Source organism: Budorcas taxicolor, chromosome X (genome assembly GCF_023091745.1).
Source record: "Budorcas taxicolor isolate Tak-1 chromosome X, Takin1.1, whole genome shotgun sequence".
In the NCBI taxonomy this organism is placed as follows: Eukaryota; Metazoa; Chordata; class Mammalia; order Artiodactyla; family Bovidae; genus Budorcas; species Budorcas taxicolor.
Window position 1 is genome coordinate 93,863,154 of NC_068935.1, and position 23,832 is coordinate 93,886,985.

The window sequence follows — 23,832 nt, forward strand, 5'->3', positions numbered from 1 at the left end:
TCCTGTATGGAATGAGAATTAGACCAGAAAGGGGAGGATTCAGGAAACTATATAGCTATAATGATATTCTTTTGAAGGTAGTGCTAGTTGGACAGGTTGGAAGAAACAAATTCATGTGCATAGAAGACATGAGGGAAAGAGGCAGCTAATACTGCTGGGGACCAGTCAGGGCTATCTTGGTAAGCAGAATATGCAAATTAGAATGTTGTCCAAATTCTGACTTCTTAGTATCTAGTAAGTCCTGAAAAATAATATTTCTAGAATACAAACAGGTGTAACCAAGGGTTAGTGGCATACTGTATCCATACAGTGAGTTAGATTTTATTTTTAAATTGTCTTTCCCTTGATTCTTTTCCAGATATGGATGAACTCATAAACAACTGGGAGGTCCAACTTAATTCAGAAGGTGGCTCAATGCATATGTTCAAACAGGTCGGTTATCAAGAAAATGAATATTCATATTGAGCCATAATAGTGTTCAGTATACATGGTATCATAGAGCTGAAGCTCATTTTTCTTTCTAACAACATGTTGGGAACTGAGAGGAGTGAAAGAAGGGAGGTTTCCAGAAAATACTTGGATGCCTGGATTTCTGGTTCAAATAGGGAGTAAATCTGGCATAAAAGAAGTATATCCTTTGGGATCAAGGCTATATGGACGAGATTAGACACTTGGTAAAGAACAGAAATCACTTATCTTGCACTGTTCCATATTTCAAGCACTCTGAAGACTAAATTCAATGTCTTATTTGATCTTCACAATAACTTTTGGATAGTGTGTTAGTCAGTATTCTACAGATAGACAGAAATACCAGAATGTATATTTTTCAATCTCTCTCTATCCTTATATCTAAAAATATACATAAAATTTATATCTATCTATATCTATCTACTCCATATGTCTGTAGACACATATAAATATATATATATATATATATATATATATATATAAATATAAAGGTATATCTTTACACCTAAAATAAAATTACATCTCTATCTATATATAGCTATATATATATGTATATATAAAATTACATCTCTATCTATATATAGCTATCCAAATATACATATCCAAATATACATATCTTTATCTAACTACCTATCTATAGAGAAATAATTTTTGTGTGTACTTATTTATTTTTCAATTGGAGGAAAATTGCTTTATAGTGTTGTGTTGATTTCTGCCATACCATAAGGCAAATCAGTTGTAATTATTCATATATCCCCTCCCTCTTGAACCTCCCTCCCCTATCCTCATCCTACCACTCTAGGTCACCACAGAGGACCAGACTGGGCTTCCTGTGTTATATAGCAACTTCTCACTGCTATCTGTTTTACACATGCTAGTACATGTATGTTGATGCTGCTTTCTCCATTCATCCCATTCGCTCCTTCCCTTACTGTGTCAAGTCCATTCTCTACATCTATGTCTCCATTCCTTCCCTCCAAATAGGTTCATCAATACGATTTTTATAGACTCCATATATATATATTAATATACAATATTTGTTTTCCTCTTTCTGACTTACTTCATTTTGTGTAAAAGACTCTAGGTTCATCCACCTTCCTGGAACTGACTTAAATTCGTTCTTTTTGTGGCTAATAGTCCATTGTATATATGTACCATATCTTCTTTATCCATTCATCTGTCAATGGACATCTAGGTTGCTTTCATGTTCTAGCTATTGTAAATAGTGCTGCAATGAACACTGGAGTACACATGTCTTAGAATTGTGCTTGTCTTGGGGTATATTCCACAGTAGTGGGATTGCTGGGTCATATTGTAGATTTGTCCCTAGCTTTTTAAGGAATCTATAGAGAAAGAGTTTTTAAAAATTTATTTTATTGAAGTATAGTTGATTTACAATGTTGTGTTAATTTCTACTGTACAGCAAAGTGATTCAGTTATACATATGTGTATATATATACTTTTTCATATTCTTTTCCATTATCGTTTATCACAGATATTGAATAGCATTTCCTGTGCTATACAATAAGACTTTGCTGTTTATCCATTATATATATAATATTTTGCATCTGCTAATCCCAAACTCCTAATCCATCCCTCCCCGACCCCCTCCCCCACCCTACCTCCATTAGCAACCACAAGTCAGTTCTCTATGTCTCAGATGTATGCCTAGAAGTGGGATTACAAGACCATATGGCTTATATTCTAGGCAGCCAAAGACAGAGAAGCTCTATACAGTCAGCAAAAACAAGACCAGGAGCTGACTATGGCTCAGATCATGAACTCCTTATTGCCAACTTCAGACTTAAATTGAAGAAAGTGGGGAAAATCACTAGACCATTCAGGTATGACCTAAATCAAATCTCTTATGATTATACAGTGGAAGTGAGAAATAAATTTAAGAGACTAGGTCTGATAGGCAGAGTGCCTGATGAACTATGGACAGAGGTTTGTAACACTGTACAGGAGACAGGGATCAAAACTATCCCCCAAAAAAAGAAATGTAGGAAAAAAATGGCTGTCTGAAGAGGCCTTACAAATAGCTGTGAAAAGAAGAGAAACAAAAAGCAAAGGAGAAAAGTAAAGATATACCCATTTGAATCAAGAATTCCAAATAATAGAAAGGAGAGATAAGGCAGCCTTCCTCAGTGATCAATGCAAAGAAATAGACGGAACCAATAGAATTAAAAATGACTAGAGATCTCTTCAAGAAAATTAGACATACTGAAAGGTTGTTGCTGAACCATGAAAGATGATGGGATTCTTGGCCTCTGGAGGAGAAGAATTCAATCTGGGGCCAGAAACGAGGCTTGATTCCTCAGAGCTTTTGTGTAATAAAGTTTTATTAAAGTATAAAAGAGATAGAGAAAGCTTCTGAGACAGATATCAGAAGGCAGATGGAGAGTGCCCCCTGCTAGTCTTTTAGCAATGGAGTTATATACTCTCCAATTAGTTACTAAAATAAATCGAAAGAATGTCCACAGGTTGCAAAGATCTTACTAGACCCATTCCCACTATCCACATTTTAAGATAACAGGATTAGCCAGAAAGTTTTCATGGAGGAGAAACTGTCCTCAAGCTGGGTATATCCCTATATCATCCTTAGTACAGAGTACAAACAGAGCCCTTTGTTGTGTAATCATCAGTTTCAGACTTAAAGACAAAAACGTTTTCTTAAGATAGATATACTACTAAAGGAAACAATTCCATTCAACATTGCAATGAACAGAATAAAATATTTAGGAATATGACCTGCTTCTTGAAAAACCTATATGCAGGTCAGGAAGCAACAGTTAGAACTGGACATGGACAACAGACTGGTTCCAAATAGGAAAAGGAGTGTGTCAAGGCTGTATATTGTCACCCTGCTTATTTAACTTATATGCAGAGTACATCATGAGAAACGCTGGACTGGAAGAAAAACAAGCTGGAATCAAGATTGCCAGGAGAACTCTCAATAACCTCAGATATGCAGATGACACCACCCTTATGGCAGAAAGTGAAGAGGAACTAAAAAGCCTCTTGATGAAAGTGAAAGAGGAGAGTGAAAAAGTTCTCTTAAAGCTCAACACTCAGAAAAGGAAGATCATGGCATCTGGTCCCATCACTTCATGGGAAATAGATGGGGAAACAGTGGAAACAGTGTCAGACTTTATTTTTGGGGGCTCCAAAATCACTGCAGATGGTGATTACAGCCATGAAATTAAAAGATGCTTACTCCTTGGAAGGAAAGTTATGACCAACCTAGATAGTATATTCAAAAGCAGAGACATTACTTTGCCAACAAAGGTCCATCTAGTCAAGGCTATGGTCTTTCCAGTGGTCATGTATGGATGCGAGAGTTGGACTGTGAAGAAAGCTGAGCACCAAAGAATTGATGCTTTTGAACTGTGGTGTTGGAGAAAACTCTTGAGAGCCCTTTGGACTGCAAGGAGATCCAACCAGTCCATTCTGAGGGAGATCAGCCCTGGGATTTCTTTGGAGGGAATGATGCTGAAGCTGAAACTCCAGTACTTTGGCCACCTCATGGGAAGAGTTGACTCATTGGAAAAGACTCTGATGCTGGGAGGGATTGGGGGCAGGAGGAGAAGGGGACAACAGAGGATGAGATGGCTGGATGGCATCACCAACTCGATGGACGTGAATTTGAGTGAATTCCGGGAGTTGGTGATAGACAGGGAGGCCTGGCGTGCTGCAATTCATGGGGTTGCAAAGAGTCGGACACGACTGAGCTACTAAACTGAATTGAATGGAAAGAAACAAAAGACCTATATAGAGAAAACTACAAAACACTGGTGAAAGAAATCAAAGAGGGTACTAATAGACGGAGGAATATACCATATTCATGGATCGGAAGAATCAATATAGTGAAAATGAGTATACTACCCAAAGCAATCTACAGATTCAACACAATCCCTATCAAGCTACCAATGGTATTTTTCACAGAGCTAAAACAAATAATTTCACAATTTGTACGGAAATACAACAAACCTCGAATAGCCAAAGCAATCTTGAGAAAGAAGAATGGAACTGGACGAATCAACCTGCCTGACTTCAGGCTCTACTACAAAGCCACAGTCATCAAGACAGTATGGTACTGGCACAAAGACAGAAATATAGATCAATGGAATGAAATAGAAAGCCCAGAGATAAATCCACACACCTATGGACCCCTTATCTTTGACAAAGGAGGCAAGAATATACAATGGAGAAAAGACAATCTTTTTAACAAGTAGTGCTGGGAAAACTGGACAACCACTTGTAAAAGAATGAAACCAGAACAGTTTCTAACACCATACTCAGCAATACACTCAAAATGAATTAAAGATCTAAACAAAAGACCAGAAACTATAAAACTCCTAGAGGAGAACATAGGCAAAACACTATCTGACAGAAATCACAGCAAGATCCTCTATGACCGACCTCCCAGAAGACAGGAAATAAAAGCAAAAATTAACATTAGGACCTAATTAAAATTAAAAGCTTCTGCACAACAAAGGAAACTAAGCAAGCTGAAAAGACAGCCTTTAGAATGGGATAAAATAATAGCAAATGAAGCAACTGACAAAGAATTAATCTAAAAAATATACAAGCAACTCCTGCAGCTCAATTCCAGAAAAATAAATGACCTAATCAAAAAAATGGGCCACAGAACTAAACAGACATTTATCCAAAGAAGACATACAGATGACTAACAAACACATGCAAAGATGCTCAACATCACTCATTATCAGAGAAATGCGAATCAAAACCACAGTGAGGTACCATCTCAGGCCAGTCAGAATTCCTTTAAAAACTGGAAATAGAATTGTCATACGACCCAGCAATCCCACTGCTGGGCATAAACACTGAGGAAACCATAACTGAAAGAGACACGTGTACCCCAATGTTCATCACAACACTGTTTATAATAGCCAAGACATGGAACCAACCTAGATGTCCATCAGCAGATGAATGGATAAGAAAGCTGTGTTACATATACACAATGGAGTATTACTCAGCCATTAATAAGAATACATTTGAATCAGTTCTAATGAGGTGGATGAAACTGGAGCCTATTATACAGAGTGAAGTAAGCCAGAAAGAAAAACACCAATAAAGGAGTAACAGGCAAATTTGGCCTTGGAATGCGGAATGAAGCAGGGCAAAGACTAATAGAGTTTTGCCAAGAAAATGCACTGGTCATAGCAAACACCCTCTTCCAACAACTCAAGAGAAGAATCTACACATGGACATCACCAGATGGTCAACACCGGAATCAGATTGATTATATTCTTTGCAGCCAAAGATGGAGAAGCTCTATACAGTCAACAAAAACAAGACAAGGAGCTGACTGTGGCTCAGATCATGAACTCCTTATTACCAAATTCAGACTTAAATTGAAGAAAACAGGGAAAACCGCTAGACCATTCAGGTCTGACCTCAATCAAATCCTTTATGATTATACAGTGGAAGTGAGAAATAGATTTAAGGTCCTAGATCTGATAGAGTGCCTGATGAACTATGGAATGAGGTTCGTGACATTGTGCAGGAGACAGGGATCAAGACCATCCCCATGGAAAAGAAATGCAAAAAAGCAAAATGGCTGTCTGGGGAGGCCTTACAAATAGCTGTGAAAAGAAGAGAGGCAAAAAGCTAAAGAGAAAAGGAAAGATATAAGCATCTCAATGCAGAGTTCCAAAGAATAACAAAAAGAGATAAGAAAGCCTTCTTCAGTGATCAGTGCAAAGAAATAGAGAAAAACAACAAAATGGGAAAGACTAGAGATCTCTTCAAGAAAATTAGAGATACCAAGGGAACATTTCATGCAAAGTTGGGCTCGATAAAGGACAGAAAGAGTATGGAGCTAACAGAAGCAGAAGATATTAAGAAGAGGTGGCAAGAATACACGGAAGAACTGTACAAAAAGATCTTCATGACCCACATAATCATGATGATGTGATCACTATTCTAGAGCCAGACATCCTGGAATGTGAAGTCAAGTGGGCCTTAGAAAGCATCACTACGAACAAAGCTAGTGGAGGTGATGAAATTCCAGTAGAGCTGTTTCAAATCCTAAAAGATGATGCTGTGAAAGTGCTGCACTCAAGATGCCAGCAAATTTGGAAATCTCAGCAGTGGCCACAGGACTAGAAAAGGTCAGTTTTCATTCCAATTCCAAAGAAAGTAAATGCCAAAGAGTGCTCAAACTACGGCACAATTGCACTCATCTCACATGCTAGTAAAGTAATGCTCAAAATTCTCCAAGCCAGGCTTCAGCAATACATGAACTGTGACCTTCCTGATGTTCAAGCTGGTTTTAGAAAAGGCAGAGGAACCAGAGATCAAATTGCCAACATCTGCTGGATCATGGAAAAAGCAAGAGAGTTCCAGAAAAACATCTATTTCTGCTTTATTGACTATGCCAAAACCTTTGACTGTGTGGATCACCATAAACTGTGGAAAATTCTGAAAGAGATGGGAATACCAGACCACCTGACCTGCCTCTTGAGAAATCTGTATGCAGGTCAGGAAGCAGCAGTTAGAACTGGACATGGAACAACAGACTGGTTCCAAATAGGAAAAGGAGTACATCAAGGCTGTATATTGTCACCCTGCTTATTTAACTTCTATGCAGAGTACATCACGAGAAATGCTGGACTGGAAGAAACACAAGCTGGAATCAAGATTGTCAGGAGAAATATCAATGACCTCAGATATGCAGATGACACCACCCTTATGGCAGAAAGTGAAGAGGAGCTAAACAGCCTCTTTGTGAAAGTGAAAGAGGAGAGCGAAAAAGTTGGCTTAAAGCTCAACATTCAGAAAACGAAGATCATGGCATCCGGTCCCATCACTTCATGGGAAATAGATGGGGAAACAGTGGAAACCGTGTCAGACTTTAGTTTTTTGGGCACAAATTCACTGCAGATGGTGACTGCAGCCATGAAATTAGAAGACGCTTACTCCTTGGAAGAAAAGTTATGACCAACCTAGTTATTATATTCAAAAGCAGAGACACTACTTTGCCAACTAAGGTCCGTCTAGTCAAGGCTATGGTTTTTCCTGTGGTCATGTATGGAGGTGTAGTTGGACTGTGAAGAAGGCTGAGCACTGAAGAATTGATGCTTTTGAACTGTGGTTTTGGAGAAGAGTCTTGAGAGTCCCTTGGACTGCAAGGAGATCCATCCAGTCCATTCTGGAGGAGATCAACCCTGGGATTTCTTTGGAAGGAATGATGCTAAAGCTGAAACTCCAGTGCTTTGGCCACCTCATGAGAAGAGTTGACTCATCGGAGAAGACTCGACTCATCGGAGAAGACTCTGATGCTGGGAGGGATTGGGGGCAGGAGGAGAAGGCGATGGCCCAGGATGAGAAGGCTGGATGGCATCACGGACTTGATGGACGTGAGTCTGAGTGTACTCTGGGAGATGGTGATGAACAGGGAAGCCTGTCGTGCTGTGATTCATGGAGTCACAAAGAGTTGGACACAACTGAGCGACTGAACTGAACTGAAATGAACTGAACTGAACACATATATATGGAATTTAGAGAGTTGGCAACAATAACCCTGTATGCGAGACAGCAAAAGAGACACAGATGTATAGACCAGTCTTTTGGACTCTGTGGGAGAGGGAGAGGGTGGGATGATGTGGGAGAATGGCATTGAAATATGTATAATATCATATGTGAAATGAATCATCATTCTAATTTCGATGCATTATACAAGATGCTCGGGGCTGGTGCACTGGGATGACCCAGAGGGATGGGATGGGGAGGGAGGTGGGGGGGGGTGATTCAGGATGGGTAACACGTGTACACCTGTGGTGTATTCATGTTGATGTATGGGAAAACCAATACAATATTGTAAAGTAATTAGCCTTCAATTAAAATAAATAAATTTATATTAAAACAAAAATATGTAATCCAAATGTCCATTGACACAGAAATGGAAAAAAAAAAGTTTTATATGATTAAGACTAAGGAATGTAGTGGGAAGAAAGTCTGTTCTTTCCTCCTCCTTGAGAATTCCAGACCCCTCTCTCCTTGGGGACCCCCGGACTTCTTATCAACCTACCTAGGAATTGACTTTCTCAATACCAAGGGAATATTTCATAGAAAGATGGGCTCAATCACAGACAGAAATGGTATGGACCTAACAGAAACAGAAGATATTAAGAAGAGGTGGCAAGAACACACAGAAGAACTATACAAAAAAGATCTTCACAACCCAGATAATTATGATGGTGTGATCACACTTCCCTAGTTCCAGACATCCTGGAATGTGAAGTCAAGTGGGCCTTAGGAAGCATCATTAAGAGAAAAGGTAGTGTAGGTGGTGAAATTCTAGTTGAGCTATTTCAAATCTTCAAAGGTGATGCTGTGAAAGTGCTGTATAAAATATGCCAGCAAATTTGGAAAACTCAGCAGTGGCCGCAGGACTAGAAAAGGTCAGTTTTCTTTCCAATCCCAAAGAAAGGCAATGCCAAAGAATGCTCAAACTACCACACAATTGCACTCATCTCACACACTAGTGAAGTAATCCTCAAAATTCTCCAAGCCAGGCTTCAGCAATACATGAACCATGAACTTCCAGATGTTCAAGCTGGTTTTAGAAAAGGCAGAGGAACCAGAGATCATATTGCCAACATCTGCTGGATCATAGAAAAAGCATGAGAGTTCCATAAAAACATCTATTTCTGCTTTATTGATTATGCCAAAGCCTTTGACTGTGTGGATCATAATAAACTGTGGAAAACTCTGAAAGAGATGGGAATACCAAACCACCTAACCTGCCTCTTGAGAAACCTGTATGCAGGTCAGGAAGCAACAGTTAGAACTGGACATGGAACAACAAACTGGTTCCAAATGGGAAAAGGAGTGCGTCAAGGCTGTATATTGTCACCCTGCTTATTTAACTTATATGCAGATTACATCATGAGAAACGCTGGGCTGGAAGAAGCACAAGCTGGAATCAAGATTGCCGGGAGAAATATCAATAACCTCAGATATGCAGATGACATCACCCTTATGGCAGAAAGTGAAGAGGAACTAAAGAGCCTCTTGATGAAAGAGAAAGGGGAGAGAGAAAAAATTGGCTTAAAGCTCAACATTCAGAAAACTAAGATCATGGCATCTTGTCCCATGACTTCATGGCAAATAGATGGGGAAACAATGGAAACAGTGTCTGAGTTTATTTTTTGGGCTCCAAAATCACTGCAGATGGTGACTGCAGCCATGAAATTAAAAGACACTTACTCCCTGGAAGGAACGATATGAGCAACTTAGACAGCATATTCGAAAGCAGAGACATTACTTTGTCAACAAAGGTTTTTCGAGCAGTCATGTATGGATGTGAGAGTTGGACTATAAAGAAAGCTGAGTGCAGAACAATTGATGCTTTTGAACTGTGGTGTTGGAGAAGACTCTTGAGATTCCCTTGGACAGCAAGGAGATCCAACCAGTCCACCCTTAAGGAGATTAGTCCTGTGTGTCCATTTTAAGGATTAATATTGAAGCTGAAACTCCAATACTATGGCCACCCGATGAGAAGAGCTGACTCATTTGAAAAGACCCTGGTTCTGGGAAAGATTGAGGGCAGGAGGAGAAGGGGACGACAGAGGATGAGATGGCTGGATGGCATCACTGACTCGATGGACGTGAGTCTGAGTGAACTCCGGGAGTTGGTGATGGACAGAGAGGCCTGGCATGCTGCCGTTCATGGGGTCACAAAGAGTCGGACATGACTGAGTGACTGAACTGATTGATGGTAACTGCAATTTTAGTTTTTTTAAGAACCTTCATACTGTTTTCTATAGCGACTGCATCAATTTACACTTCTAAAAACAGTTTAGAAGGGTTTCCTTTCATCCATACCCCAGAGAGAGAAAAACTTTAAGGAACTGGCTAAGATGATTATGGAATTCTAGTGAATCCAAAATTTGATGGGGTAGACTGGCAAGCTGGAGAGCCATAGAAGTGTTATATTATAGTTCTAATCCAAAGGCAGACTGCTGAAAAAATTTGTTCTCCCTTGGAGGAGATCATTGTTTATTAAAGCCTTCAAGTGATTGGATGAGGCCAAACAACACTATGGAGGGTAATCTGTTTTGTTCAAAGTTCAATGATTTTAATATTAATCTCAGTTCAGTACAGTCCCTCAGTCGTGTCCAACTCTGCAACCCCAAGGTCTGCAGCATGCCAGGCCTTCCTGTCCTTTACCAGTTCCCAGAGCTTGCTCAAACTCATGTCCATTGAGTCAGTGATGCCATCCAACCATCTCATCCTCTGTTGTCCCCTTCTTTTCCTGCCTTAATCTCACACTCCCCCGAAAAAAAAAAAAAAAAAAAAAAAAAAAAAAAAAAAACCTTCATGGAAGCATTCAGAATAATGTTTGATCAAATATCTGGACACCTGGCCCAGCCAAGTTGACACATAAAATGAACCATCACAGATAGGTATTCTTAATGTTCCTATTTTACAAATAAGAAAGTTGTGACCTTGGGCACTCCCAGAACAATGATTCAAAACAGATTATCTGGTTCTTACAGATAAACATTCTGTGTTAGATGTGAAAGTTCCATTTTGCTCAGGGTTGAGTTCTAAAGTCATTGCATATGTGAAAAGCAAATACAGTCCAATTATCCTTGAAAATCCCTTAAATTGCCTATAAAATTGAGTATACAGTTTTGTGTAACCAGAACTGATCTGTTTCTTTAATTAAGTCACCAGATAAATTATCTGGCTGACATTTAGAAGTCATATTTTAGAAAAAAAAATTGCTTTTTACATTAAATGCTTTGTTTTTGGTGTACAGTTGAATTTGTTTGTTATATGGTGCATATGGATGAGACTTCCTTGTACTATTTTAATGACATTAAACTCAATGTTCCTGAGTTCCCAGGTGGAGCTAGTGGTAAAGAATCTGCCTGCCAAAGCAAGAGGTGCAAGGGTTTGATCCTGGGTCCGGAAGATTCCCAGGAGTAGGAAATGGCAATCTGCTCCAGCATTGTTGGCTGGAAAATTCTATGGACAGAGGAGCCTGGTGGGCTATACAGTTCCTGGGTTGCAAAGAGCCAGACACAACTGAGCACACACACACAAACCCAATATAGTGTCCTATTTGCCTTACTTGTAGCTGTTGCCATTTAGAAACTATTAGCAAATCAAAAGTTGCTAATTGTTACAAAACATCTGCTGGCTGCTGGTGCTTTGTCATAGTAATTACTAACAGGAAGCTGAGTATAAGTGTTAGATAAAAATTATTAAACTCATAATAAAAATATTATACTCAATGAAATATTGTCAAGCAAACATAGCTCCCTCATTTTGAAATCTCAGTACACCTAAGCACAATTCTAAAAATATTTTTCCATGCATTAAGTATACTAAGTTTCCAGAATTTGAGGTCACTTTGAAGCTGATGCAATTCAGCTTTTATAGAAAATTCTGAATAGTAGATAATCTAAGTATTTTTTTTTGTTTCTTTCTTGCCATTTCCAAGATATCTTGCTTTTAGTGAAGTTAAGAGTATTTGTGGTACTTGACCACAGAATACTAACCACATCCCAGGCCCACAGCATGTGTTCTATAACTGCAATTCTGGCAGCATCCTAGTCAGCAGAAGCCTCCTAGTTTGCTTAATCATGATTTGTTTATGTCATGAGGTAGGATTGGCTGGTGGGTGTCTCGCTTAGTACACACAACTTGCTTTCAATTGAATTCATACATCACTGTGCCATATAATGAATGAACACTTGCTTGTCACATGCCCTTTGTTGAAAGTTTCTGATTATTCCCCAGAAGTAGGATTTCTTAGACAAAGTGTATGAACATGTTCATATGGTATCATACATATCTTCCCCTTCCAACTTAATATAGTTAACAGTCTCACATAACATTCTCTCTTAATATAGTTAATATTCTCACATAGTTGCATATATTCTCTCTCTTTCTCAGCCTCTCTGTATCTCTCTCCCTCTCTCTTTTTCTCATTTCTTTCTTTGAAAGTAACATCAAGAAACTTCAAGCCTAAATAATTCAGCATGCATCATTTACAAATAATGACATTCTCCTATATGATTACATCCACACTAATACATTTGAGAGAATTAACAATATTTATATAATATTATCTAATTGAATAATATATTTTTTCAGTCGTTCTCAGTGACGCCTTTTATTTCTGCCTTGAAATGTGCTTCAATCAGCCTGTTTAATTTACCAAATCTCACACTTTCTGTAAGGCCCAAATTCCATTTTCATCTCTTCCATGAAACTTTCACTGATAACCCCAACTCTCACTAATCTCTACTGTCCTGAGCTCCTGGAGTACCAATTTATCTGTATCAATCACTCATGTGGCTCTATCACTTGTTTTCCAATTGTAAGGTGCTTCATGTAAGTATCTCTTATTTAGACAGTGATATTGTCTCCCAAACTTCAATTATTTATGTGCCACCTTCACAATTTCTGCCATATCCTTATCAATAATATTACTTACATACATTAAAAATTAGATCAGTTAAAAATAAATACTTATATTAGTTTTGTCCTAAACAATCTGGATAATTTTGGGTTTGATGTGGGGTGTTAATTTCGTAGGATTTCCACAACAAATTACTGCAAATTGGGTAGCTTAAAACAACAGAAATTTACAGTTCTAGAGGCCATAGTTTCAAAATCAAGGTTTTGTAAGTCCTTGAACAGATAGAATCTGTTCCTTGTCTTTTCCACCTTCTGGCGGATGCAGGTGTTCTTTGACTTGTGGCCTCAGCACTCCAATGTCCGTATGCTTATTCATATTGATTTCTTCTGTGTGTTTCTGTGTATGTCTCCTCTGTGTGCCTTTTATAAAAATATTTGTTATTGAATTTAAGGCCTACCCAAATAATCTAGGAGAATCTCCTAACCTGAGTATTAGGACATGAACATATCTTTTGAGGGGAACATCATTCAGCCCACTGGAATGCATTATGTATTTATTTTTCTAATATGTAATAAATACATAGTTATTTAAATAAAATAATTTTCTATCTGAAAACAATATCTGATGCTTTGAGAAAGAAAAATGTTTCATTTTATTATCAAATACTTAATACACATATACATACACATGCATGTATACATATGTACATACCTACATGTATACATTTCTGACCTCATTTTGCCTGGATGTAGCTGCTACTATGCTTGGTACTTTCTCCCAGTCCTTTATGATTACCTATTTTATTAGTTTGCACAAATTGATGAATTCCTTTGTCTTATAGTGCTTCATTTTCTGGTGCTATTATGATGGTGGGAATTAAAATTTGAGATCCCTCTAAGTTTAGATTAGGTCTAACTTTCTAATAATATCCAACTCCATCCACCTCTCCTTTCTCTAATACCCAAATACCTGATGTCCTTATTGGAAAAGGTTTGGAGATTCAGAGGGTTAAAATGACTTTTTTTTAAGCAGTGTATGTGCACATGTATGTGTATATGAGCATGCATGTGTACCTTGGCATGAAAATGGTTAGTCTAAAACCAGAACAAAGCTAGAAGGGACTTGTGTACAAAAGCAGCTTTCTTCTTTCTGTTTGGGAGCAGCCTGAGTTTTATTTCATTACTGTGACAATACTCTTTTCTCTCCTTTCTACCTGCTGTGTTGCCTGGAGTATTTTGTTCTTTCAATTTCTTTCTAGCCATGCCTTCCCTCTTAGAAACTGTAACTCAGAGCTGTTTTAAGCAATTGATTTATCTGACCCTCCACTTCCCAAGGCCTGTCTATCCTCATCAAATGCTCAAGAGCTTAAATATTTGTGAAATTGACCACCGTTTTTTGGGTTTCTTTCTAGAATTGAAGGTGCTAGGTGTCTTTATCCATCCTCTTTGGTGATATATCAATAAATAACTATTTTTTATTGACTTAAATTGGCTGAAAGTCTGATTACAATTCTAAACATTTGAGGGAAATGAATGTGAAAATTAAAACTGCTCTGAAAATTATCCCCACGTGTCTGTACTTTTTTTCATACCTAACTTTCTTCATTGGGCTTCCCAAGTGGCTCAAATGGTAAAGAATCTGCCTGCCAATGCAGGAGATGCAGGTTTGATTCTTGGGTCAGGAAGATCCCCTGAAGTAAGAAATGGCAATCCACTCCAATATTCTTGTTGGGATAATCCCATGGATAGCAGAGCCTGGCGGGCTACAGTCCATGAGGTCGCAGAGTCAGACATGACTGAAATGACTCAGTATACACACACACAACCTTTTTCATGTATTCAGAAATATTAGAAAGCTGCAGCCTGAAGTTTTAAAGTAGTAAATGAGTAAAGTATTTTCTCTCTTTGAAAAGTGATATTGACTGGTGGTGGTGGTTTAGTCACTAAGTCATGTCCAACTCTTGAGACCCCATGGACTATAGCCCACCAGGCTCCTCCATCCATGGGATTTTCCAGGCAAGAATACTGGAAAGGATTGTCATTTCCTTCTCCAGGGGATGTTCTCAATCCAGGAATCGAACCCAGGTCTCCTGCATTGCAGGCAGATTCTTTACTGACTGAGCTATGAGAGAAGCCCACTTCCCTCATATGATACTGACTAAAAAATATTTAAAAGCTGGTCATCACATAATATTGAAGATTAAAAGAGGTGATTTAAAGAGAAAAATCTGAAAACACAGCTTTAGATCAATTCTCAGATGAGCTTTCAAAGCTGTGGTCATTGTATTCAGTGAAAAGTAGAATGGGGAGTCATCTTAGTGATAAGTCTTAAAAATCTCTGAAAATCTGAGACTGGAAACAAATTCACTTCTTATGTTAAATCTTTCTCAGAACCTTTAAGTATAGTATGATGTGCATAAGGAGAAGATATGGCAGATAGTTGTGTTTTTTTTAAACCATATGATAACTGTATTCAACATATGAAAGAATTCAGACTGCATATTGAAATTCTTATTAAAATTATTTTGACTATGTTAAAAGAATTCTCAGTGCACACAAAAAGCATTTGCTATTGTAATATGTAGATATGGAATGCTTATCCTATAAAGTTTTCAGGTCGTAAAGCAAGAAACAGTAAGGTAAACCTTGAGAGCTGCTTTCAAGCATAGTCTATTTTCTTAAGGAAGTATAATGAAGAATACAGCAGTCACAAGCCAGAGAATCATTGCTATGGGTTGGAGTAACTTAAGCATAACAGGTACACTTGAAAGGGATATGTATAGAAGGAAATATGTGATGACATACTTTGAGGTAGTTACTGTTAATTCAGATGGCAAATAAACACATGAAAGTATGCTCAGCATCATTCATTATTAGAGAAATGCAAATCAAAGCTACAATGAGGTTTCACCTTACACAGTCAGAAGGCCATCATCAAAAAATCTATAAACAATAAATGCTGGAGAGGGCCTGGAAAAAGGGAACCGTCCTACACATTGGTGGGAAAGTAAACTGATTTAGACATTATGGAGAACAGTATGAAGATTCCTTAAAAAACTAGGAATAGAACTACCACATGACCCAACAATCCCACTACTTGGCATATACCCTGAGAAAACCAGAATTGAAAGAGACACATGTACCCCAGTGTTCATAGCAGCACTGTTATTAATATCCAGGCCATGGAAGCAACCTAGATGTCCATCAACAGATGAATGGATAAAGAAGTTTTGGTACATATATGCAATGGAATATTACTCAACCATAAAAATGAATGGATTTGAGTCAGTTCTAATAAGCCTGTTATTCAGAGTGAAGTTAATCTGAAAAAGAAAACAAGTATTGTATATTAACACATACATATAGAATCTAGAAGATTATATTGGTGAACCTATTTGCAGGGAAGGAATGGAGATGCAGATGTAGAGAATGGACTTGTGCACACAGTCGGGGAGGGAGAAAGTGGGATGAATGGAGAAAGTAACATGAATATATACTATCTTGTGTAAGATGAATAGCTAGTAAGAAGTGCTATGTAGCACAGGGAGCCCAGTCTGCCATTCTGTGATGACTTGGAGGGATGGCATGGGGGAAGAGGAGAGACACTCAGGAGGGAGGGGATGTATGTATAATCATTGCTGCTGATTCACATTGTTGTATGGCAGAAACCAACATAACATTGTAAAAATTAAAAAAAAAAAGAGAAAGCAGACAAATACCAATACAAAGCAAATTAGCCTTCCAACATTTCTTTTAAAGTCTTGTGGTGATGGCAAAAGAAGAATACATGAAGCCCTATTATGTAGTGTTTTTGTTAAGAATTGTTGGACCTCTGGGAAGACTTGGTTTACAGAAGGACAACTCATGAGGGTTTGCAAGCAGGACCTTGCAAAATCTTCTGTCATCAAGACAAGATTAGCCTATATGTTCTTCAATCTCTATGCTTTCATCAGTCACTTTCCATTTTGGATCTTCCTGAATAATGTGGTTGTCAATACAGTGAATAACGGTGGATTGAATACTAGCCAAGCATAAGGCCTTGAATTCATAGCATTATCCTGGGAAATACTCAAAGTCTAGGAGATAGCCTTTATTTAACAAAAGATAGTAGGTTGCCAAAGTAGTCTCCATTTTATATTTAACATTCAGAACTTCAGCTTTGTTAGGTTTCAGGACCTAAAGCATAGAATCCAGAAAGTCCCTGAAAAGTTAACTTGATCTTCCCTTAATGTATATTGTTAGGCTGTTTATTTCTATATCCATACCCACAATCTATATACTTCTAGAAAAATTATATTATACTTAACCTTTTCTTTTTTTGGCCATGCCCCGTAGCTTGCTAAAACTCAACATTGAAAAACCTAAGATTATGGCATCTGGTCCCATCACTCCATGGCAAATAGTAAGGGAAAATGCAGAAAGGGTGATAGATGTTATTTTCTTGTGCTCCAAAATCACTATGGACAGCGACTGTAGCCAGGAAATTAAAAGTCAATTGCTCCTTGGAAGGAAAGCTATGACAAAGCTAGACATTGTATTAAAAAGCAGAGACATCACTTTGCCAACGAAGGTCCATATAGTCAAAGCTATGGTTTTTCCAGTAGTCATGTACAGATGTGAGAGTTGAAGTATAAAGAAGGCTAAATGCCAAAGAATTGATGCTTTCAAATTGTGGTGCTGGGGAAGACTCTTGTGAATCCCTTGGACAGCAGGGAGACCAAACCGTCAATCCTAAAGGAAATCAATCCTGAATATACATTGACAGGACTGATGCTGAAGCTGAAGTTCCAATACTTTGGCCACGTGATATAAAGAGCCAACTCATTGGAAAAGACATTGATGTTGGGAAAGATTGAGGGCAGGAGGAGCAGGAGGCGACAGAGGATGAAATGGTTGAATGGCATCACTGACTTACAGGACATGACTTTGAGCAAATTCCAGAAGATAATGAAGGACAGGGAAGCCTGGTGCACTGCAGTCCATGGGATTGCAAAGAGTTGGACACAATTTAGCGACTGAACAATGAGACTTGCAGAGTCTTAATTTTCCAACTAGAAATTGAACCTGAGCTCTGATAGTGAAAGCGACAAGTCCTAAACACTGTACCACCAGGGAATTTCCAGTCTAACCTCTTTGTATGCTTTTTGCTGTAACTCTTTTTTCAATGTTATTGAATCTCTGTTATCCAAGAGATTCCTGCGATTCTGCCTTTTTAACCTAGGAAGGGAGCTAGTCAGGGTAAGGGACAAGTGGGACATATGGGAAAAATAGGAGCTTAAGTTGATTTGAGGGATTCAGAGGACAAGGAATTTTAAAGTTCAGCAGAGCCATTTTTGACAACTTTTCCATATCCTCCCCGTCCCACCAACAGGATTCTACTGCTTACCTTACCTAGGTGAAGCGAATCCACTCATGAGGGATGGATTACATTAGCAGCATGTCAAACAGTGGGTCAAAGTACAGAATACATGTCTTAGAGGAGCAGAGTGAAGCAATATGTGGACCACAAACAAAGCCTGAGTTGGGGTGAGGGTTTGTAAATCGAGAAATGAAAAATATCACAGTATAACAAGGAGACCATAGATGGCTGTCTGGTTAACTACTATAGGTAAAAATATGTCTGCTACTTGGTGCGTTTATTCATGCTCATCCTGTTCTGATACTATTTTAAAGGAAGTCAGAATAAGAGAACACTACCTCTTGCCCCTCATCATTCTCTGAGTTTAGGCCCACATTCTCTCTCATCTAAACTTTAAAATATCATAACCATAATATAATTATCAAGCATTTAAAATTAACAATAATTCTTTAATATCTTGCAATATGCAGTCAGTATTCAAATATATCCAATTGTATCATTAATGACTTACCAAAATTTTTCCTTATGCTCCCTTTTTGATCTCTTTGAATCCTATCTTATTCCTTCTTCAATCTACCTTTCATTAAGGAGGTAAATATCAGAGAAATAGTTCTGCCCATGTCACTCCCCTCCTCAAAACAATTACCTGTTATTTCAGCTAGGCTTTCTTTGAACTGCACTTTCCCTTATAGTCCAAAAATAAAGAATAGTTCTATTTTATGTAAGGGATGCATTCTTGAACGTTTCTAATAGTTCAAAACTCCCATAACTCAAATATAATTCTGATAGAGAATGGAGTGTTGACTGGTTACTGGCTAAGTAGCACTACCCTCTCTAAAGCATTCTTTAGGGTCCAGGTGTTGCCTGGCAATGGCACTACACACTGCACAATATCCTTGAATTTTTTTTTTAAATATAGTTGATTTACAATATTATATATTTCAGGTGTAGAGCATAGTGATCCAGTGTTTTTACATATTATACTCCATTAGAAGTTATTATAAGATAATAGCTATAATTTCCTGTACTGTACAATATATCCTTGTTGCTTAATTATTTTTTACATAGTAGCTTATGTCTCTTAATCCCTTACCCATAGTTTGTCTACTCAATTTTGGTAGCCCCTTTTTTTCTATATCTGTGAATCTCTTTCTGGTTTGCATAAACATTTGTCTGTGTTATTATTATTATTAGTTGGCTGTGCCACATGGCTTTCAGGACCTAGTTCCCCAATCAGGGGTTGAACTCCCAGTGAAACCACCAAGTCCTAACCATTGGACCATGAGGTATTTCCCTGTAATTTTTTTTTTAAGATTCTTTATATGTGATATCATACAGTATCTTTCCTTTTTTAATTAATTTTAATTGGAGGATAAATATTTTACAATATTTTGTTGGTTTCTGCCATACATCAACATGAATCAGCCATAGGTATACATATGTCCTACCTCCCTCATGAACCTCCCTCCCATCTTCCAATACATCCCACCTCTCTAGGTTGTCTCAGAGCACTGGTCTTGAGCTTCCTGTATCATAACAGCAAATTCCCACTGGCTATCTATTTTACATATGGTAATGCATATGTTTCCAGGCTTCTTTCTCAATTTGTCCCACCCTCTTCTTCCCCCACTGTGTCCACAAGTCCGATCTTTATGTCTGCATCTTCATTGCTCCAATGCAAATAGGTTCCTCAAAACCATCTTTCAAAATTCCATATATATGCATTAATATGCAATATTTTTTTTTCTTTTTTCTGACTTGCTTCACTCTATATGGGAGAAGGAAACAGCAACCCACTCCAGTATTCTTGCCTAGAGAATCTCGTGGACAAAGGAGCCTGGTAGGCTGCTGTCCATAGGGTTGCAAAGAGTTGGACACGACTGAAGTGACTTAGCATGCATGCATGCATTGGAGAAGGAAATGGCAACCCACTCCAGTATTCTTGCCTGGAGAATCCTAGGAACAGAGGAGTCTGGTGAGTTGCCATCTATGGGGTTGCACAGAGTCGAACACGACTGAAACGACTTAGCAGCAGCAGCAGCAGTCACTCTATATAGTAGGCTCTAGGTTCATCCTCCTCCTTAGAACTGACTCAAATGTGTTCCTTTTTATGGCTGAGTAATGTTCCATTGTATATATGTACCACAACTTCTTTATCCATTTATCTGTTGATGGACATGTAGGTTGCTTCCATGTCCTGGCTATTGTAAATATGGCTACTATGAACATTGGGATACCTGTGTATTTTTCAGTTATGTTTTTCTCAGGGTATATGCCCAGTAGTGAGGTTTCTGGGTCATACGGTAGTTTTATTCCTAGGTTTTCAAGGAAACTTCATAATGTTCTCCATAGTGGCGGTATCAATTTATTTTCCCACAAACAGGGCAAGAGGGTATGCTTTTCTTCACACCTTTTCCATCATCTATTGTTTATAGATTTTTTTGATGATGGCCATTCTGGCATGTGTGAAGTGATACCTTATTTTACTTTTGATTTGCCTTTCTCTTATAAAGAGTGATGTTGGGCATCTTTTCATGTGTATCTTAGCTATCTGTATGTCTTCCTTGGGGAAATGCCTGTTTTAGTTTCGGGGGGGGGGGTTTGCCCACTTTTTGATTGGGTTGTTTGTTTTTTTGGTATTGAGCTGCATGGGCTGCTTGTATATATTGGAGATTAATCCTTTATCAGTTGTTTCATTTGATATTATTTTCTCCCATCCTGAGAGTTGTCTTTCCCCCTTGTTTATAATTTCCTTTGCTGTGCAAAAGCTTTTAATTTTAATTAAGTCCCATTTGCTTCTTTTGTTTTTATTTCCATTACTCTAGGAAGTTGGTCATAGAGAATCTTGCTGTGATTTATGTCAGAGAGCATTCTGCCTATGTTTTCTTCTAAGAGTTTTATAGTTTCTGGTTTTATGTTTAGGTCTTCAATGAATTTTGAGGTTATTTTTGTGTATGGTGTTAGAAAGTATTCTACTTTCATTCTTTTGCACATAGTTGACCAGTTTTCCAAGCACCACTTGTTGAAGGAACTGTCTTTTTTTCATTATATATTTTTGCTTCCTTTGTCAAAGATAAGGTGTCATAGGTGCATGGATTTCTCTCTGAGCTTTCTATTTTATTCCATTAATCTATATTTCTCTTTTTGAACCAGACCATGCTATCTTGATGACTGTTGCTTTGCAGTATAGTCTGAAGTCATGAAGGTTGATTCCTCCAATTCCATGCTTCTTTCTGAAGATTGCTTTGGCTATTCAGGGTCTTTTGCATTTCCATACAAATTGTGAAATTACTTGTTCTAGTTCTATGAAAAATACTGTTGGTAGTTTGATAAGGATTGTGTTGAATCTGCAGATTGCTTTGGGTAGTATAATAATTTTCACTCTACTGATTCTTCCAATCCAAGAACATTGTATATCTCTGTATCATCTTTGATTTCTTTCATCAGTGTCTTATAGTTTTCTCCATACAGGTCTTCGGGTAAATTTATTCCTAAGCATTTTATTATTTTCATTGCAGTGGTGAATGGAATTGCTTTTTAAATTTATCTTCCTGATTTTTTGTTGTCAGTGTATAGGAATGCAAGGGATTTCTTTGTAGTAATTTTATATCCTGTGACTTTACTATGTTCATTGTCTAGCTCTAGTAATTTTTTGGTGGCCTTTTTAGGATTTTTTATGTTGAGAATCATATCATCTGCAAACAGTGAGAGTTTTACTTCTTCTTTTCCAATATGGATTCCTTTTATTTTTCTTCTCTGATTGCTGTAGCTAGGACTTCCAAAACTATGTTGAATTATAGTGGTGAGAGTAGGCACCCTTGTCTTGTTCCTGATTTTAGAGGAAATGTTTTCAGTTTTTCATGGTTGAGGACAATGTTTTGCTGTGGGTTTGTGGTATATGGCTTTTATCATGTTGAGGTATATTCCTTCTATGCCTACTTTCTGGAGAGTATTTTTTTTTTTTATCATAAGTGCATGTTGAGTGTTGTTGAAAGTTTCTCTGCATCTATTTAAATGATCGTATGGTTTTTATCTTTCAATTTGTTAATATGGTGTATCACATTGTTTGATTTTCATATACTGAAGAATCCTTGCATCTCTGGGATAAAGTCTACTTGATCATGTTGTATGATCTTTTTTATGTTTTGTTAGATTCTGTTTGCTTGAATTTTGTTGATTTTTGCATCTGTTTTCATTAGTGATATGACCTGTTATTTTCTTTTTTAATATAAATTTATTTATTTTAATTGGAGGCTAATTATTTTACAATATTGTATTGGTTTTGCCATACATCAACATGAATCCACCATGGGTGTACACATGTTCCCCATCCTGAACCCCCCTCCCACCTCCCTCCCCATCCCATCCCTCTGGGTCATCCCAGTGCACCAGCCCCGAGCCTCCTGTATCATGCATCGAACCTGGACTGGCGATTTGTTTCACATATGATATTATACATGTTTCAGTGCCATTCTCCCAAATCATCCCACCCTTGCTCTCTCCCAGAGTCCAAAAGACTTTTTGTGGCATCTTTGTCTGGTTTTGGTATCAGGGTGATGATGGCCTCATAGAGTGAGTTTGGGAATTTTCCTCCACTGCAATTCTGGAAGAGTTTGAGTAGGATAGATGTTAGCTCTTCTCTAAATTTTTGGTAGAATCCACCTGTGAATTTTGTTTGTTGAAAGATTTTTTATTACAGTTTGAATTTCTGTGCTTGTGATTGGTCTGTTCATATTTTCTGTTTCTTCCTGGTTCAGTTTTGGAAGGTAAACTTTTATAAGAATTGTTCATTTCTTCCAAGTTGTCAATTTTATTGACATATATTTTCTCATAGTAGTCTCTTATGGTCCCTTGTAGTTCTGTGTTGTCTGTTGTAACTTCTCCTTTTTCATTTCTAATTTTATTGATTTGAGTCTTATCCCTTTTTTTCTTGATGAGTCTGGATAATAGTTTGTCCCTTTGTTTATCTTCTCAAAGAAACAACTTTTAGCTTATTGATCTTTGTTATAGTCTTCTTCAAGCCTTTTTCATTTATTTCTGCTCTGATGTTTATGATTTCTTTCGTTCTACTAAATTTGGGATTTTTTTTGGTCTTTATTCTAGTTGCTTTAGGTGTAAAGTTATGTTTATTTGATGTCTCTTGTTTCATCAGGTAGGCTTGCATTGCTATGAACTTTCTCTTAGCACTGCATTTACTGAATCTCATAGGTTTCAGATTGTTGTGTTTTCATTGTCATTTGTTTCTAGGCATGTTTTTATTTTCTTTTTGATATCTTCAGTGATGTGTTGGTTATTCAGAAGCATGTTGTTTAGTTTCCATGTGTTTGTGTTTTTTATATTTTTTTTCCTATAGTTAATATCTAATCCTGCAGCATTGTGATCAGAAAGGATGCTTAAAGTGATTTTAATTTAAAAAAAAATCACTAAGGCTTAATTTGTGACCCAGTATATGATCTATCCTAGAGAATGTTCCATGTGCACTTGAAGAAAAGGTGAAATCTAATGGTTTTGGATGAAATGCTCTGTAGATATCAATTAGGTCCAACTGGTCTAATGTATCATTAAAGATTGTATTCCTTATTAATTATCTGTCTGGATGA

The 23,832-nt window shown here is 37.6% G+C and overlaps 1 protein-coding gene across 1 annotated transcript in view; it reads left to right on the forward strand.

The window, feature by feature from the left end:
• The first annotated feature begins 360 nt into the window (after nucleotides 1-360).
• KLF8 (KLF transcription factor 8) overlaps nucleotides 361-23,832 on the forward strand; it is a 125,167-nt gene continuing 101,695 nt past the window's right edge. The window contains exon 1 of the mRNA XM_052663577.1: nucleotides 361-432. Coding sequence (XP_052519537.1) covers nucleotides 361-432 — 72 coding nt within the window. The remainder of the gene's footprint in view (nucleotides 433-23,832) is intronic.